We start from the raw sequence: 20,269 nt of genomic DNA, 5'->3' as shown, positions 1-20,269 counted from the left end.
ATGGTTACTATAAAAACCTTAAAGATTACAGAAGCCGTTCCGTCGTCAACTCCTGCTACAATTACACTAGATCAATATCACAAAACGTATGTTTGCTCCATGAACGCGTTAGCGTTCTCTTTAATATACATTTTGTGATAACTGTGTAATACGTTTGTATTGCATCAAAATAGAAACAATATATAATAATTTATTAATTGTATGTATAACTTTGCAATGGATACGATCTGTTACATATTCAGACAACTTTTTGTACCGCACGATGTATCGATATGTATCATGGGCCAGTGGCTTGTATTACAAATAAACAAGATTATTAAATAATATAATTTATGGCATGAACTAAATCTGATTAAAATCAAATCTCCTACGTGAACAAAAACAAAACAAAAGAAAACACAAAACAAACAAAAACCAAACACCCACCACCACAACCACTACCACCAACAAAATAAATTATATTCCGAACTAATGTCAGAGGATAATTGTAACACCAAAATTACAGAACGGACAAATGAGAGAAACAAAAAGTAATGCGAAAAGTAGAAATTGTCACTGAACTTAGCTGATAATACCAAAGCAAGGAACACTATATGTAAATATAGGGCCAGATCTAAAAGTAATTCTAAAATGACTAACTAGAAAGGACTTGAGCACACTAAAATCAAGAAAAGTTTAAAATTAAATAAATCGCAAAAAAGTTCACAAATCTGAAGGAAATATTACAAAAGAAAAAAGCGAAACAATTTCAAGAATAACAAACAAGAAAAACGTAAACATTTTTGAAAATGAATAAAATCAATACAAAAATGCTTAATTTTTTTGTTTAAAGGGAACAAATATAAAACTATTGCAACAAAATGTTAAGAAAAGAAATTATATAATGAAATTATATTAAAAATTCAGACAAGGAGTAAAAATAAGTTGTAAAAATATTAAGAAATATAATAAACTAAAAGAAACTGCATACAACTTTACAAATTTAAAATATAATTAAAATATTTGGGGAAAAATTAAAATAGTTTTGGTTTCTTGACAGTAGTATCAAAATAATAAAGTTTCTTATTATACTTAATTTTATTACATATGTTTATCAGGTAGAATTTGTGCTATTGCACCATTCCGGTTTCATTCAACGTTTGGTGAATAGTTATGCCTCGTAACAAACCAGTCTCGCATTCTTGCAAATTTCGTTTGTTACATTATTTTTGAAAAGTTTTAGGTTTCAACCGCTTATTTTTTTTATTTATTTTTTTGTTCTTTTTATAAAGCATTTTACCGTGAAATGGTTTTTAAAAGCTGCGAAGAGTGCTGTAATTTAAGATTTGTTTATATTCGGATTACCTCTACACTTTTTCCTACATTCTCTTGCACGGCACGCCATTGAGTTCTTGTATTGGGGTGATTATCGTTGTGCCTGAAACTTGCATCCCAAAATGGTATGAAAGAAAGATTTTCACCAGTTTTATTTATTCTAAATTATGTACTGACTATCAGGAATAAATTTTGATGGAAAGTTCATAAAGCGAAGAATATGTTTGTTGATCACAGCTGAGTGATGTTTTTGTTGATGGTTCCCTCACAGTCACACTTGTTGGCACATACCATTTTGCAAGCAGGATGTTGATTGCTGAAAGATATTTCTCTTTTTGTGTCGTTAACTTGCACATATTGATAGTTCATTATTTTATGATATTATTAGCTGTTGCAAAAAAACAAAAAAACAACAACAATAAACAAATGTTGTGGCGAGAAATTCGGTGGCGGATGGTCGGACTCTTAAAGTGTGGGTAATTCAGTAGTCCTACATGTAAGACATAGCACATTTTGATTTTGTTTTGGTGCTTTGTCTTACTATCCAAATAAGGGCCTTGTATAGTGTGTTCCGATATCGTTTACATCGGAATGAGTAATCAAAGTTTCAGGAATGTCTCACACACTTGGCAGCCTATATCGACATTTTTCCACTAATTTTTGTGTAATTAATATTCTTACTATGCTGTCTTTATCCTGGTGGAATGAAAATATGACACTAGCAAATGGATGCATTTTTACGTTCCGTTCACATACATTTGAATTTGTTATAATGCGACGGTAGTCGAGGTATGCCGAAGTAAGTTCATGTAGGTTCATGTTCAGATTCTGTTTCTTGAACAAAATGAACCGTTGCTTACAGTTCCAATAGGCATAATATATTTTTTATTCGTTTCGTTGAAATAATATTTCAACTTTATCCAATTTCGGCATTCTCGGCTTTCATTGCTTTCCAGCCAACTGAAATGTAGGCCAAAGAAACTTGAAAATGGGTTCATTTCTTTTGTGAGAATTTGAATTTATTAGAGAAAAGGCATCATAGTAAGTAAAGTCTGACTAAAACATTATAACTTTACTTTGTAGAAAAGCGTCGTTATTTTAGTTGTCAGTTGTGTGAAATATTCCTGAAAATTTTACTTTCGTAACGATGTTAGTCGACATCAAAACACACTACATAGCGCCGTTAGTTAGGCTGTAAGACCCTGACACCCAAAACATAAGTGTCAGGTCTTACAGGTAGGACTAGGTAATTCAGTAACTCTCGTCTAGTCCTTTGGTGTAAGGCATCGACCCTGATATTTTTGTTTGGGTGTGGAGTCTTACTGCCAAATTAGCGGCGCTGTATAGCTTATTCCAGTCGGTTAACATCACAGGGACTCGTTACAGTTGGTTGGAATATGATGGAAACCGGGATTATTGAACGAAACAAAGCTATCTTAACACTTTCTTCAATATTAATATATTTTTTATTCATTTCATTAAAGAAACATACTTCAACTTAAGCCGATTTTTTGGCATTCCCAGCTCCCATCATATTCCAGCCAACTGAAGTGCAGGCCAATGGAACTTGAAAACATGTCCATTTTCTTGTGAGAATTTGTATTTAATAGAAAAGTCTCACTAAAACACTTTAACTTTAATCTATAGAACAGCACTCATATGGGCTGCCAAGTGTGTGAGATGTTCCTGAAAATTTGATATCTGTTACATTGTTAGTCTATATCAGAACATGATACACAGTGCCTTTATTTAGGCAGTAAGACCTCGACCCCCAAAATGTAAATATCTGGAACTAAGCTGCATCTGGTCATTACAAGGTAAGATGTATCACATTTTTTGTTTTGGTGCTACTTCTTGATGCCTAAATATCAGCCTTGTGTAGTGTGTTCCAAAATTTACAGGAGAGTGGTAAGTAACATTTTCAGAAAAATCTTGAACACTTGGCAACCCATGTCAACACTCTTCCACAAATTTAAATCTAGTTGATTATAATTACCTTACTTAATATGCAAGTGCCATTAGCTGAACGGATTAGGGGTCCAGAGTGGCCGAGTGGTCTAAAGTGCTCACCGTTCCAGATCACTGCCATCTCACCTCTGTCTGCGTGAGTTGAGTCCATGGCTTGGCTAGCGTGGGTACGTGGGAATGCCTGCCAGTAGCTTCTCATGGGTTGGTGGTTCTATCCTGGGTTTTCCAGGGTTCTTCCTCCACCAGTTATACTGGCTGCCATATCTTGTGCAGAAAAATTAAACCCTAGAACAACAACAACTGAATGGAATATTGTCTTCTTGTTAGTTGACCGAAATGACATATTGCACTTACTATTGACCAATAAAGTGGCAATATTCCATTTAGTCCAGTCTGACTTGAACAATTAGACTTTAGTCTGAGGAACATTGTCAGTATTTGCTGCCAAATGTGCTAGATATTTTTGAAAATTTGGCCTTTAGTTCCCCAGTCAGTTGGCCAGAAAAATGCCACAAAACAATGCTGAAAGTAAGGTATCTTACTCCTAGTCCTACAGTGTAATACTTTGGCCCAGATATTTGTTTTGGTGTTGAGGTCTTGCTAAATAACAGCACATCATAGATTGTTTCGAGGTTGACTAACATTGGAATGAGAGGTAAGATTTTCAGGAATATCTTGCACTTGGCAACCGATATAGATGCTTTTTTTACAAATTAAAGTCATATTGCTTTAGATGGGCTTTAGTAGACTGGCATCATTTTTGTAATAAGTTCAAATTAGCATACAAGCAAATGGATGTGTTTTCAAGTACTGTTAACCAACATTTTAGGAATGTGATGGAAGCCAAGAATGATTAAATCAGATAAGTTGAATTATGTTTCTTTAATGAAAAGAATAAAATTATACTAATGTCGAAAAAAGTTTTCGATAAATTTGTTTTGTTCAAGATGCTGTCATTCTTTTAACTGATCTTGGCATTCCTGAAATTGCTTGGTGGACATGGTCCCTATCAGATGGAATGGTTTATTGTTGATGACCCTAGCAAGCATGGTCTTTAGAAGTTCATGGAGAGAGAGAAGCACTGATTTATTGACAAGTTTGTTCAGATTTCTCTGAATAAAGTAAAAGCATTAACCTTTTGCAAAAGAAGTTGATGAGCGTTTTTTAACTGTACTGAATATACATGAATTTTGAAATTATTTTTTAATGTCCATATATATGATCAAAATAAAGATCACTGATTATTGAAATGGATTCTGGTTGTAACTCACGATGTCATGGTCTTTCCATGGGTGGTCTTATTCATTGGCTGTTCAGATGTCAGTCAGTAAAGTCAACCAGCCTGTCTATGGTGGTGAAGTTATAAATGTGCCGGCTGAGGCACAGTGGTAATTTGAAGGTACAGCATGACCCAACATGCTCTGTTATAATACAGGCTCCCAAAATTTCATGCATTTTTCTTGTACACAAATGTTTTTTCTTAAAAGAACTAAAAATAAAGTGTAAAAAGTTTTATCATTTTGGGGAAGAGATTGCATATGAATTCAGTTATAGGATCATTGTATGCCTTCTGAAATTTCACATACCTGTATTTTTCTAAGACAGGACAAATATTTTTTCTTCTTCACTGTATGAAAAGAATAATGAATAAAATGGTTTATTCAGGGATTGTGCTGGGCTTTGCCAGTGCTGCAAATTGCAATTTCTCTTTTCCTTACAATGACAAAATATACCATTGTCAATTTTATTTCTGTGACGTTGGCTGTTTAAACTTTTATCTTGGGTTTGGAGTGGAGAAATTTAGAGGCACCATGAAATGAAGCCACAAACTTAATATATATAAAATGTACTGAAATCCGTTGTTGTTGTGTGATTTAATGCCAATTTTCAGCACACAGTAGGCTATACATGCCGGCCAGCATTAATGGTGGAGGAAGAACCCGAGAAAACCCTGGAAAGAACCACTGACCCATGAAAAGCTACTGGCAAGCTTTCTCACACACCAACATTGGCCAAATCCAAGACTCGAACCCATGCAGACAGGTGAGATGGCAGTGATCCGTAATGGAGAGCGCTTTAGACCACTCGGCCCATCGGAGCCCCCACACTAAAATCTGTCTGTTGTTATGTAAACATATTCTTTGCTCAAATTGACAAACCGTCTTAACAGTGCATTGTTATATCATAGTCCGCTTATGCTAACATCTGGCCTTAGTAATGTGTGCTGTGATACACTCCAGTAGTCATGATACTGGGTCTAGCTATAATCACCTAACCTTTGAAGGCAGGACTACTAACTACTGCAATGGACCAAACAATAACTAATTCCTTTTTTTTTTAAACTACCCAGAAAAATAATAGTTTTGCTGAAACTTCAAAGAAAACTGATTATCATTGAAGCACTGATCATTCTGTATAAATACTAAGCAAATGAAAAAATGGTCAGTCTCCGTGTTCACACAACTATTTGATGTTGCCACAATAAGAAACAGGCATTGTTTGGTCCTCCAAAGCTGTTCTTTAGCAGTGACTTCAATAACACAGACAACTTCATCAACAAAAGCTGACTACAATCTTCAATAAAATCAAAGAACCTTTCATCAATAGAAGTCAGCACCAAACTTCAATAAAAGCAGTGGAATCTGATGGATTTATGTATTTTCCAAAGTGACTGGAATACGTTTTTTGAACTGTCAGAATTTCTTTTATCTTGGAAAAAAGTTAATGCCTTTTGATCACCACCAGTGGTGGAATATATGCAGATTAACTTTTCTGTCTTTTGAAACCATATACATGTATATTGGACTGTCAAGTTAACTGAAGATGGGGCATCTCACAAAGATGTTTGTTGAACTTTTTAATTTGTTCATGTTTTCATTTCACTATGAATAGCCCCATTCCATGGATAGCTTTGGCAAGATGATATCTGTCTCCAGCTGACCAAAATCTTGGCTAATTTAAGTACTTGTACCTGTTGCATGTAAACAACTATATCCCTTTGTTACTGGCTACAGTATCTTAGTAAATTGTTTAATGACAATTGGATATAGATTAAATGAGGACTGCCAATTTTTGTGTTGTGTTTTCTAACAGGATGTGATTGATACATTAATTTTGTACCATATGATTTATACTCTAATTCATGGATTTTTCATATGCAAGTACAGTACTCAATGGATTATTGAGTGTACTGCAAAAAAGTTTATTGTCAATGTGCAAGTGTGTTTCAGACTAGTTTGTCTGCATTTAATCAGAATGATGTATGTTTGCACCTGCTGTTATCACAAGCCTTTCCCTTTCCCAGCCATGTTTTTGGTACATGCATCATATCATTTTCTTCAGCTGACTTTTTTGGTTATAACACATTTCAGTCTATAACCCCATCAACCATGTTATGGCAGGGTTACTGTATTTATCACTTCCTCATGGAGCATTATCGTGAAGCAAAAGTGGTGGGGATTAATTCCCCTTATGTGACACATTTAAGTTCCAAAAGATTGTGCAAGCTGTACTATATTATGCTTCCTTATTAGTCTATTGAAGAAATGGGCACTCAAGCATTTGTTGAATTCGCATGAAATTCTTTTTTTTTCTCCATTGACTGTCTGTGCAAATGCCTTGTTTTCCTCCTGGCCTTACCTGTTTTTTTCATCTTTTGGCCACATGTGACACATCTGTAGAATAGCCAATGGTCAGGCTTATGCAATCAGGCTTGAAGCCAGTGTGTCTAATTAATATTTAATCTGTCTCAGTTGTGACTACAAAATGAAACTGATGTTCTGTTGAAAGTGTATGTAAACACCTGCACTTCTTTGGCAAATAAATGATGCTTTTCTTTTGTTTTAATATTGTTTAAATTGGTGAGAATAAATATATAAATCTTGAAGATAATCATGGCTTTTTTTCAGAATTTGAGTTGGACAATGTTGTAAAATAATCAATATGCCATAATAGTAATAATAATAATAATAATGACTGCTTCTTTAGTATATTATATTTAGAAAAGTGCAGTATCCATTGAAGAGTTTAGAAGAGTACTTAATGTCATAAAAATGAGTTGTCAAAATGTGTTCTCGTTTTTCGAGAACAGGCTCGTGATGAAAATGATGACAAGAGGACAGAAATGGATGTAGATTAAAATGAGAGTTTAAGTGAAAACAAAAGAGAACTTGAAACTCTGAACGTAAATTTAATGCTGACTCCATCTGACTAAGGTGAAGGATGCTGATAAAAATGGATGCAAGAACAATAAAAATGAAAACTTGGAGATGTGAGTGGTGAAGCAGTTCTCGTGATTGAAAAAAGCAGAATAGCGGTGTAAAACTGTTGGAAAGCAAAATTCTTTTTGCTTGAAATGAATATTTTGTTTATTATCCTCATGATCCTTTTATTCTGTTGGTAGGCTTTTGTTTGTGCCTTTTAGAAATAGCAGTGTGTTTGTTTTTGTTATTATGAAAAAATAGCTGTATACTTCTTCTTGTTCAGTGGCAGGTAAGACATTTTGAAAAAAAATATCTTTCATTCCAATTGACCTGTATTTGCCCCTTTTGATCTTTAAATTATCAAGCAGTCATTATAAAACACACCAAAGACATTAGCACTTGGCATACAAGGAGACTAATTTTTAACACTGCTCATTACTGTTATTGTTTGGCAACTTGGTATGGTATTATTTTGCTAGTTTTTTTAGCAATTTAATTTTACACTTTATTACATTTTTACCTTCATACTTCAGTTTGGTTCTGTCAAGTTTAATTTGTCAATGAATTTGTTAACTCAGTTTGGGTCACTATTTACTTAAGTTTGGGTCTTCATATACTTCAGTTTTGGTCTCAATTTACTTCAGTTTCGATTTCTATTTACTTAAGTTTGGGTCTCCATAGACTTAAGTTTGGGTCTCCATTTACTTTGGTTTGGGTCTTCATTTACTTCAGTTTCTGTCTTGGTCTCCATATACTTCAGTTTTGGTCGCCATGTACTTCAGTTTCAGTTTCTATTTACTTAAGTTTGGGTCTCCATTTACTTCAGTTTGGGTCTCCATTTACTTCAGTTTGGGTTTCCATATACTTTAATTTGGGTCTTCATTTACTTACGTTTGGGTCTTCATTTACTTCTGTTTGGGTCTCCATTTACTTCAGTTTGGGTCTGCATTTACCGTATTTACTGTATGTTTTCGGACTGCAACAAATAATTACTTTTTTTGTCGTCCGAATGCATATCAAATTCTTTAATTAGGTGTCCAAAAACATACAGTTGAAGATAGATTTATTCCCCCCTCCCATGTCTGTAACGAAGTTACCGTTAGCTCACATGACGACGTGCTGCCATGAAGTAAAACAAGTATTTTGTAAAGCACCGTGGAAAGGATAATGAATGAAAAACAGGCATTACTTGCCTATTTTGTCTATGTGATACATGTCCATCCACCAGAAAACACAGCCATACATGTATTAGAGCCACAATTGTGTGCGTATTTTCCAAAAGAACCGCCATATTACTATATAATCTTGCAATCCACAGTTTAACCCTCTGCTAATCGGTGATCATTAAAATCTACATTACCAACGTGCACAAGCTTAATTTCTGTGTAATTAAGATATTAATGAAAACTAAAAAAGATTTTGGAATTATAATTTTAAGATATTTATGACAGAAACATTTTAGTATCGAGAATAGAAATACCGGTACATGTATGATGGCTAATCTTACAGCACCAAGGGTGAGAGGCTCCATATGGGGTGAGTGTTGTATGCACGCATAGGAAGGGTAAAAATTACAAGCAAGTTGCAATATATGAGTCGGCATGATTAATATGTTGGTCTTTTTTTTTTTTAAATAAAGGTGGTCTATTTGTTGTGGTTCTCTTTTTTTTCTCCCCACCTAGCCAAGGGTAGCTTCAAAATTAGTAGAGCTTGCTGACTCGAAACAATCGACTGCTCAAAGATTGTTTTGATGTACCGGTATGTTGGAGATTTCAAGGTGTCTAGGTGATAATTGTTAATAATAAAACTTGTGGGATTTCTTTGACATGTGTGTTCGGAAATAAAATGCAGCCATCTGGATTTCATTAAAAGAGAACACGATGTGCCGAACATTTAGCACCCACAGTCAATACTTATCGTCTACAAAGAGGTTTACTACCAATAGAACAATAACTATGTTTAAACCTTGGTATATAATGCCTCAGGGATAAGGGGTTTGTTTTGTTGCACAATGCCAATGAATTTTACTAATCCATACCGACTCTCCAATATATTGTTTAATGATATAAAGCAGGGGTCATGGTTTCTAATCAGTCATAACTGTAACACCAGTTTGAAGTGGTTTCGTGTGTAATAATGTCTACACTGACAATCATATTTTTGTTAGCCAATCAAGCTATTAAAATATAAAGTATAAATAAAATACCCACCACAATCAAAAGTTTATATACTGGATAGCTGTCGTTGTGAAACATAATATTGTTAGTACTGTAATAATTTTGATGGATAAGTTTATCATACATTATGCAACAAGCGAGGAGGCACTGCCTAGTTCATGGAGGGACTCTCCCTTGCCGAAATCGTCTCCAAAGAGGCCAGTAGGCCGTCCACAGAAGCGACCTCGAATTAATGATTCTGAGGATGCATCACAAAAAGAACCGCCTACGAAGAAAGCTGCTCTAGATGACGAGTCTGATTATCTTGAACCCGAGAGTGCTCCACCCGGTTCTGTACGTGGTCGCTATAAACATTATACATTAAAGCAAAATCAGGATATTGTTAATAATGCAAAATGTCTGGGAATTAGACCTACCGCAGAAAAATTCAAGATTCCGAAATCCATGGTGAGTACCTGGATGGAAATTGACTTTTCTGCCGATCTGAACTTGAATGGACATTTGCCTAAGTGTGGATGACCCATTTCATATGGACAAGCTATGGATGATAAGATAGCTCAATGGGTGCTCACTCAGCGTGACTTAAACAAATTCCAGTCAGTGTTGAGGGAATATGTATATATGCCAAGGAGCTTGCCTTAACAGAATTTCTGGAGAGCAAATTCCATGCAAGTCGTTCATGGGGAGAGAGTTTCATGAAAAGACATGACTTTGTGCTCAGAAGCAGGACCTCTCTTGCCCAACGTTTACCAAAGGATTTGGAAGAAAAGATTGCTTCGCTCCACAAGTTTGTGATGGATAGACGTGAGGAGGACGAGTTTGACAATATGTTTATTATTAACATGGACGGGACACCGATGTACTTTGATCTTGTGCCAGGGAAAACGGTGGACAAAGAAGGAACGAAAGCGTTCTGATTCGTACAACTGGCACGGAGAAGAGACACATTGTTGTCGTTTTAGCCGTTGCAGGTTCTGGTGATGTATTACCTCCAATGATTATTTTCAAGGGAAAGAGACAGCTAGATCTGAATGCACCAAAAGGGTGGATTATCGCAGTTCAAGAGAAAGCATGGATAGACGAAACGCTTATGCTGCTATGGATTGAAGAAATTTATTTGCCATTCACCAGAAGAGAGCGATCACTTTTAGTTATGGACTCGTTCCGGGCTCACGTTACTGATGACGTGAAGAAACAGTTGCAGCGTGGAAATGTTGTGCCAGCAATAATACCTGGAGGCTGCACTTCCAAATTGCAACCTCTTGATGTGAGCATCAATAAACCTGTCAAGAACTACCTCCGCCGCAGCTGGACGGAATACATCAGGGATGCTACGAATGCATTAATATCATCTAATGAAAGCAGCAATGGACGGATCAAGACAGCAGCAAACAGACTGTATTGGACTGGGTTGTAAATGCCATGGACACATTGAAGGAAAAGCACACAATGATAATTAAATCTTTCAAGGTGTGCGGCATCAGTGTCAATCTGAGCGGAAGTGAAAACACGCTGATCAGAAATGACAAACAATTAAACAATATGGATGATGATAGTGATACAGAATTTGAGGGCTTTTTGCCCGAGGACCTACAAAAGGCTATGGACAAGCTACTTGATATTGAATAATATATTTAAATATATTACAGCATTAAATAATATTTCTTTTCATTCTTTGATATTGCTACTTATTGTGTATGGCTTAATATAACGATGTTTATCTATCTATCTATCTGATACATACATGCATACATACATACATATATACATACGATTAAAAAATTTAAATTATATTAGTTCATGGAAGTTCATGATCACAATAAATAATTGGCTACCAAATGAAGCAAATTTTGTGTCAGTTAAATTAACAGTAAACACGCTGTGAATTTTACCATAAAATGAAGCAGCAGATCTTCCTAGATTGTGTCCGAAAATATAAATTGTAGAAAAAATTATAGCAGAGCAATGTCCGAAAACTTACAAGGCATTTAAATATTATATTTTCCACACAAAAAAACCGTGTCCAAAAACATATGGTACTTCAGTTTGGGTCTCCTATTACTTTGGTTTGGATACATTAAATTCCATATTTATGGCTCCCAACTACCATGTTATAATGGGGTCACACTGTACCAGGTACTTCAGTTTGGATCTCCATATACTTCAGTTTTTGGTCTCCATTTACTTCAGTTTGGGTTTCCATATATTTTAATTTGGGTCTCCACTTACTTCGATTTGGGTCTTCATTTACTTCAGTTTGGGTCTCCATTGACTTCGGTTTGGGTTTCCATTTTCTTCGGTTTGGGTCTCCATTTACTTCAGTTTATCCCCGGCCGAGTCATACCAAAGACTTATAAAAATGGTACTAACAGCTGCCTCGCTTGGCACTCATCATTAAGAGGTTAGTGTTAGGACTGGTCAGCCTAGTGTCAGGATAATGTGACTGGGTGGGACATCATGCTACATGTCTGTGGCATGATGCCCCAGTGCTAGACATCACTATAAAAAAAACTGTCACACTGCAGACATCGTAGCGATATGACTGAAAAATTGTTCAAGTTATGTCAAAAATCCAAATCGCACACACACACACTTCAGTTTTGGTCTCCATTTACTTCAGTTTGGAACTGCTCGGGTGGCCTAGTGGTTAGAGTGTCCACTTCATATGGGGTAGGTCTTGGGTTTCGATCTCTGGCAGAGTCATACCAAAGACTTACAAAAATTGTACTAACAGCTGCCTCGCTAGACACTCAGCATTAAGAGGTTAGTGTTAGGACTGGTCGGCCTGGTGTCCGGATAATTTGACTGGGTGGGACAGTGCTAGACATCACAATAAACTGCCACACTGCAGACATCTTAGGAATATGACTGAAATTTTTTTAAAGCTACGTTGAAAATCCAAATCACACATACACACATACACTTCAGTTTGGGTCTCGATATACTTCAGTTTGGGTCTTCATTTACTTCAGTTTGGGTCTCTATAAACCAGGTACTTCAGTTTGGGTCTCCATTTATTTCAGTTTGGGTCTCTATAAACCAGGTACTTCTGTTTCGGTCTCCATTTACTTCAGTTTGGGTCTCTATAAACCAGATACTTCAGTTTTGGGTCTCCATATACTTCAGTTTGGGTCTCTATACACTAGGTACTTCATTTTGGGTCTCCATTTACTTCACTTTGGGTCTCTATTTACTTCAGTTTGGATACATTAAATTCCATTTGTATATATTTTGGTCTGTGTACAAGTCTAATTGGTTCCTGAACCACCATGCCTAATGATGAATTCCTATGCACACTGCTAATTAATGCATGCAAATCATCCATCATTAAATTTACCACTGTGTTGCTGTTTTCAACTAAGCCAGTTGTGTCCAGAAATAATTAAAGTGGCAGATAGTATCTTGTTGGTCTACCATTTTGCATATCAAGTTTCAAACTCAATGTAATTTTACGCATTCATCACTTTTCTATGATCTGGAAAAAGTTGCCTAAATTTGAAGATTGTTGCTGATATTTCTGGTGAAGTAGATTGAGATCTGATTGAGTTTGTGTGAGTATGGAGATGTTATATGTATGTTTATTGTCTTTCAGCAAAAAATGTGATGAACTGGTGGAATCATTCTTAAATTTTTTAAAACTTGGTATGTAGTGGCATGTCTTTTTTACCGGACAGATGAATTTGTTGTTTGCCTTCTAGATTAATATATTTAACTGAAGTGTCACTTTCATGGTTTTCTTGCCAGTTTGCTGTGCATGTTTGATTTTTAGCTGCAACAAATTCTATGGCATATTTCAAAGTATGGGCAGTCCTTTGCTGCAGTGATGTTGAATGCCAGAGTCCTATTTATTTTCTAGGTTCTTCCACTGTCACTGAAGTGCTTGAGAATGCTATACTGTACTCAGTTCCAGATCTGCATGATTACATGTGAAGCAGTTTTTTTTATCCATTGAGTTTGATGTTGTTTGGAACTTTTAACAAGTAACAATTCTACCATTTTATGTACCATTTCTCAAAAGTAACAGTTCCCATGATAAATTGCACTCAGAGGAAGAGGGGGTCCCATGCAAGATTTAGGCATGACCCTTGGACAGTTTGCATTCAGAGCAAGAACGGCCCAGTATAAAATTTACGTTGGGCTCCATTTATGATTTAGACTGGTCCCAAGCATTAGGCTGTTCCATTTCTTGTTTTCAGAAAATCTCTTAATTATTATGATCTCAAATATTCCTTGCATACTATTTCAGAATCCTTTAACTATTATGGCAGTAAAATGAAAATACAGAATATTCTCTAATTACTTTGTTTCAGTCTCACACAATTCTACTTGTGCAGCCCAACCCCCGCCCAGACACAAGGACCTACTCCGACTATGAATCGCTCAATGAATGCTTGGAAGGTTGGTATTGATAGACATTTCAGGAGCACTAATTATTGAAAATTTTAACATTCTAGACTTTATGTTGATGGTGTAAGATGTGCTAATGAACTAAGGAAAATATCTTGGATGAAGCTGCCAGGTTGTGGTGTGAGGTGTTCAAGACGTAAGCGCAATTTTCATTTATTTCTGATCCTGATGAAAACGCTATGACCAGGAACTGCATATGGTGCAAGATTTGTGGCACACAGGACACAAAATTGTGAGAAGCATGATCCGGTGCTCAAGGTGTAACATTGACATGGATATATTTTAACTGACTACTATTTAAATAAATTTAGAAACTAAAAATTCATCCAAATGTTATAGACATTTCCAAGTTTTAAAGTGTTTGTGGTGAGAGTGTCGTTGTTAAATGTCATCATAATGCCTAGCTATTTTGTAGTTTTAGCATTCACTGTAATGAGATAGCATTACTGTATATATTTGAAATCATGCACAGGTATGATGAATGAAATAAAAAATATTCTTCACCATTCTTAGATGCAACATTCATGTCCTAAATGTTATGTTTTTAAATGAGATAAATTTTATACCAATCTTGTATCTTTCCAGTCATGTTTGACTTGCAGGGAAAGAACATGTATTAACCTGATTCATGATACAAGTCAAAAAAGATTGCACTGGAACAATTTATAGCTGTTTTTAAAATTTTATAATAATCGACTGTATGTTCAAATGTTGCATGTTGGAGGCTTATGGAATATTGGCAAGAACTGGAAAAATAGATGACATTGTCTACATCAGGCAGTGTTTTGCAGCATCTTTGAACTACCCGTGTGCAATAGTCTGATGTACAAAGCACATGGTTTCTTTTGTTAGAAAGATGAAAGGGAAGTCTGCCTACTTTCTTACCAGTCACATCAATGTAAATATTTGTGTACGCAGTTTTTGCTTCATAAAGATGGAAAATAGTATAAATAGAGAAAAAAAAATGGGGACTAGGTTTGATTTGCAAGGTATTTTACTTTAAATTAATTCAAGAATATTTGGAATATGACAACTGATTTTTGAGAACTTCAGAAGATGTCATGAGACCATGGTGGATGAATCAAAGAAATGGGGAAAGAAAAATCTTTTCATGGATGTAACAAAGGACAATATTTTATATTAACCCAAATTGCAAATATTAACCCAATAAAGCGACATATCACAGATGTAATAACAATCTGTAAACTTCCGTTTTTCTTAGTTGATGATTATTCATTTGGAGAGTCCTCTAATGCATTTCATAACCTTTGGTGAAAAAGCAAAAAATGGCATCCTATTACATCTCCCACAAATTATTGCCTACAGTTTTTATAAAGTGATCTCTATTCATTTAGAATTAAATTGCCCCTAATATGGTACTTCAAAAGTAATTAACAAGGGCAAGTTTTAAAAAAAGTATGAAGTTTTTGGAAAAGTATCTACATGTATTTATTATGATAAGAAATATGTATCATGACATCTGTATGAAAGGTGGGAACACTGGAAATTTACATGATTTATCTCGTGTAAAATTTCAACAACTTTAAAGCTCAGTTTTTATTGATGTAATGACTATCTAATGTTATGATAATAAATGCAGAATTACTTGAACGAACTTATATAATGACTATCTGGTGGTATAAATGCAAAATTATTCAAGTTTAAGTCCACCTTTACTATCCAAAGCAATTATTATATCCATTAATAATAATACTAAAACTTGTACAGCCCAGAGTAAATAGGAAACAAAAGAAATGTGACAGCAATAAATTTCAGGAAAGTAAAATGTCAGTTTGTGCTTTTTTTTAAGCACGTCTCATTGATTAACATTAGTCGCTATTTATCCAATAAAATATCGCACACAATAAATCATCCCAAAGCATTGGATTACCTTCTGTTAGACAGCTGGTATTAAAACAAGCACACAACCCTGTAATGCTTTAGTATCAGATATGGAGGTGGCCACTCTGAATGTCAACTTGATTCATAACTCATTGGGACTTTAAATTCATGATCTAGCTTACCCACAAAGACCACAAAAGTTGGTACCCCATGAATTTAAAGTGATGCACAGTATCAGAAATTTGCACTCTTTGGGTTACTGAATTTAAGATGGGCTATCAGGTTCTTTTATGGGGGCAACCTGCTGGGCTACCATCAGATATTGAAATTTGGCAGACACAGAAAGTTTATCCAATCATATTATTGGAGTAATAGAAAATCATACGATTGTTTAAATGGAATGACTGTTGTATCAGTTTTTATCGAAAGTGCAAGATCACAAGAATCACTTGGAAAATGAGGAGGTTGATACATAATAACATTTTCATGATTCTATCATATTTGTAGTGTTGCATATGCATAAATTCTACATTGGAGTCCCTACAGTGTGAGAGAGTTCAGGAGTCAAAACGTTCTATATAGTCAGCTTGCTTATCATTGCAAGTGTGTCTCCAAAGTCTTAAGCCCTTGTGACTCTTATTTCTCAGTGGGATTGTTTCCTTTACCCTCATTGGTGCATCAGAGACCCACAAGTCTTTAATCTGACCCCCAGGTATGACATTGAGGGGATTTATTTTACTCTCAAACCTTGAACCCCTAGGGGAAAGGGGTGGGTGTGGGAAAGGGTCACAGGGATGTCTAGCTTGGAATTTCTACATAGAACACTTGTATTTCTGTGATACTTGCATGCTTTATCAATTTCAGGAATCTGTAAGATCTATGAGGAACATCTCAAGAGGCTAAATCCTGACTGCCCATCAATTACATATGACATCAGCCAGCTGTTTGACTTTGTGGATCAACTCACAGACCTTAGCTGCTTGGTGTATGTATTTTTCAGTCTGTCTTTCCATTTGGTGTGTAGTCTGTTTCTCTTTCACATTTACAATACAATCATATCCAGTCATCAACAAAATTAGAATTTGTTTGTTTGCAGCACATATATTTTACGTATTTTTTGACACATTAATGAAACTTGAGTATTTTAGAGTTTCTGTTGAATTAAATGACCAGACTTTGAGCTCATCAAAGAACTGCAAATATTAACTCCAATTGATACTAGGTTTTCACATTTGTCATACTATGTGCCTAAAAAGATGTACATATAATTGCTTTCATTAACTTAACATTTAACTGTCAGAAAAGTTATAGCTACATGTTTGCATATGCTGTCAGAGGGGATAAGAATGTTTGACTTTTTCATACATTTTATCGTAAGTAAGCATTTACATCCCATCCAGGTGTCAAATATAACCTAAAACTCAAAAGTTCACTGCTATGAGTATTTTTCACATGTTCAGACTTTAAAATAATTTTGATCAATTTGGATTTTAACTGAACAGTGTATTTTTCAGGATCTTGTCTTTTTGTCATTGGTAATGAGCTGTTTGCACTCTGTCTGCTACAACCTGCTTTGAAAAAATACAGACTCTGAACGCATCACTTATCATAAGATGAGTTATCTGACTTTAAATAGCACATTTATTTTATTTTAGTCACTTTAAAAATGAAGCCATTTTTCCATTGCAAATGTCTTTTTTGATGATGTTTCTGATGTTGCAGACTTGACACACCATATCTGTGTACACTGAAAGTTTATTGCAAACTGTGCACAGTGCCTTAATAAAGTTCAGAAAAATGCTGACCTGGACAGGACATGGTATTAGAAAAATGAGGGGTGTCAGTATTATAAATAAATAGAGATGAATCAAAGGTCAGAAAATAGTGGCAGGGTGCATGGAGTTGGGACCAGGACAGCACAGTCATCTCTAAAAGCGTAGCTCGAACTCTTAATACAGACAATAGCTTGTAGGACCTTTAGTTTACACAGAAGTGTTTTTAATATTTTTCAGATTTCAGAAAAACCTAGGCACGTATGTTCCCCATAACAAGGATTGGTTAAAAGAGAAGATCTACATCATGTTGAGGAAACAGGCTGGTCGATAAACATGCAGAGAACATCTTGAAGATAAACATCATCACTCGACAAAACAAAAGGAAAAATGAGGATATATTATACGTTGGAAATTCAAGAGGAAAAGTAAAAGAACATAACTCTCCATGTATTTTGAGTAAAGTTCCAAAATTGTATATGAAAATTGTGCATTTTTCCTTCATGTTTCCATCATTATCATTTACTTTTGTCAAAATCATGTACAGAAATACAAGAGTTGTTTTCTTTTAGTTTGTATGAATTTTAGTAGTTCAGGTTTACTTGGTAATGGGGCATTGCCTGAAACAGCTATTAAAGCAGTTTAAATTTATACTTGACATTTACTGCTTTTCCTTGTTGAATTTTTTCTCTTTCTTTTGTGTAGAGTATGTGTGAACCATATTAAATAAATCTGCAACAGCCAGAGGGTAGGTTCTGTGTAATTAATCATGATGTCCCAGTCATAATCTTTCCTGATTGTGATATATCAGTAGATGAAATTTAATATTTGAAAGCATGTGTATCATTATTATAAGCCTCAAGTCCAAGTGTTACCATGAAGTTAATAAAGATTAGCTTGAAGAAGATGATCGTCTGACAGACTTTTACATGGTTCTTGATACATTGTGGTTTATGTGAATAAAAGGTTACAACTTTTTTAAAATGACCAACGGATACTGTGTGCACCTTTCTGTAGTAATTATGGAACATAACAGAGAAGTTATTTTTTTAAATTTAAAAAATCAAGGAATGGTTTGCGCTGCTAATTTTGTATGCGAATTAAGAGTTGTGTCCCATTGCATAGGTTGATGTTCACCATTGCATAGATTGATGTACAAAGATGCATGATGAAATGGTTTCCTAAACAGAAATCGAATAAGGTGAACATATGTGAAGGCAGTTTTTACAGAACCTAAAATGCAAAGAAAAAAAACACGTAGACCTTGTTTGTAGGGGCTTTTATATTAACTGCTTCAATATTTGAATTTAATAAACAGGTTATAAATACTATGGGCATAATTGATGCACCAGTAATCACAACATTCTGGTCTTGATATGATGCTTTTATTATGTAATTGTCTCGCTACCATATTCATATTGCTAGCACTGTTCATCTGCAACATGCTTGTTTACATTGAAACTGAATACATAATAAAAGAGTTTTGATTGGATGATGATGACATGTCTCTGAGCCAGGTTTCATATATATATATATATATATATATATATATATATATATTAAGCTAGATACAAATTTTTTAGATGTTTCTAAACAATCATTTCAGTGCACCATCTCTATGAGTGTCTTTTTCTTCATTCAATCTTTAAACTACTTTTACAAATTTGCTTGTATGCATTACCATATTCTGTTGGTAAAATGCAATTACAGCTTGCTGGACTGTAGAGTGTGAACACATTAAGAATTTTACTATTTAGAAATTTAGTCTAATATTCAATACATGCAAGTTTATAATAAACTAAATGCCAAGAAATCATTAAAATACTTTGAAATATTTATTTTTTCCAGATAAATATCAAGTTGATTTTTTACAGTGTGTATTTTCTTCCCATTGTTGAACTTAAACTTTTAATACATCATAACTTAATGATCATTATGCATTGTATTGCAACTTTTATATTGCAATACACATCACATATTGTAACTCTACATCATTGTTAATAAATGTCATACAAAGAACAGTAACCACATTTGAAGGAAGTACTGTCTTAACCTATCATATAGTAATGGTAACTTGAAGTATCAAAAATGAAAGAAAATCTAGAATGTTTCATTGATAAAGAAGATATGTGCCTGGGAAATGTAGCATGTTTTTATTTGTAATGATTCTTTCCAGAGTTAAACCATCCGATGATTCCTGTAGATAGCAAGCTGAAAATCTTAATAAAGTTTCAATAAAGTTTCTTGTTCTTATTTATTTTTATTTTTTTTGTTATAATAATCTAGTTTCAATATCAGTGATACAATACATGTTGCTATTGCGTACAATTTCTGGATAGAAGTTATTCTCATCCATATAAGAAAATTCTGTCCTATTACATGGAAAATTCTACAAATATGGTACTAGATGAATAAAGACCAAGTCTGTTTCAAATTATAGGCCCTTGTGCAGTATTCTCCCTCTTTCATACAAATGGCATTTATATTCGATTGAATTCAATTACACTCTCTGAAAAATATGCCATTTCTCATATCCTGCACACATTCAGGTATTAGAATCTGCTTTTCCATATTGTTGGAAGTGTTT

At 34.6% G+C, this 20,269-nt stretch overlaps 1 protein-coding gene across 1 annotated transcript; it reads left to right on the top strand.

The window, feature by feature from the left end:
- The first annotated feature begins 1,281 nt into the window (after window positions 1-1,281).
- Window positions 1,282-19,924, top strand: LOC149804408 (enhancer of rudimentary homolog). The gene is made up of 4 exons (XM_089939922.1): window positions 1,282-1,439; window positions 13,972-14,059; window positions 16,775-16,895; window positions 17,923-19,924. Exons 1-4 carry the CDS (start codon window positions 1,437-1,439, stop codon window positions 18,014-18,016), a joined length of 306 nt encoding a protein of 101 aa, XP_089796048.1. The 5' UTR covers window positions 1,282-1,436; the 3' UTR covers window positions 18,017-19,924.
- Window positions 19,925-20,269: the final 345 nt, after the last annotated feature.

Source organism: Sinohyriopsis cumingii, chromosome 2 (genome assembly GCF_028554795.1).
Source record: "Sinohyriopsis cumingii isolate HCF-2022 chromosome 2, ASM2855479v2, whole genome shotgun sequence".
Classification (NCBI taxonomy): domain Eukaryota; kingdom Metazoa; phylum Mollusca; class Bivalvia; order Unionida; family Unionidae; genus Sinohyriopsis; species Sinohyriopsis cumingii.
The sequence above is the reverse complement of the archived record's forward strand: the minus strand, read 5'-3'. Positions and strand labels throughout refer to the sequence as shown.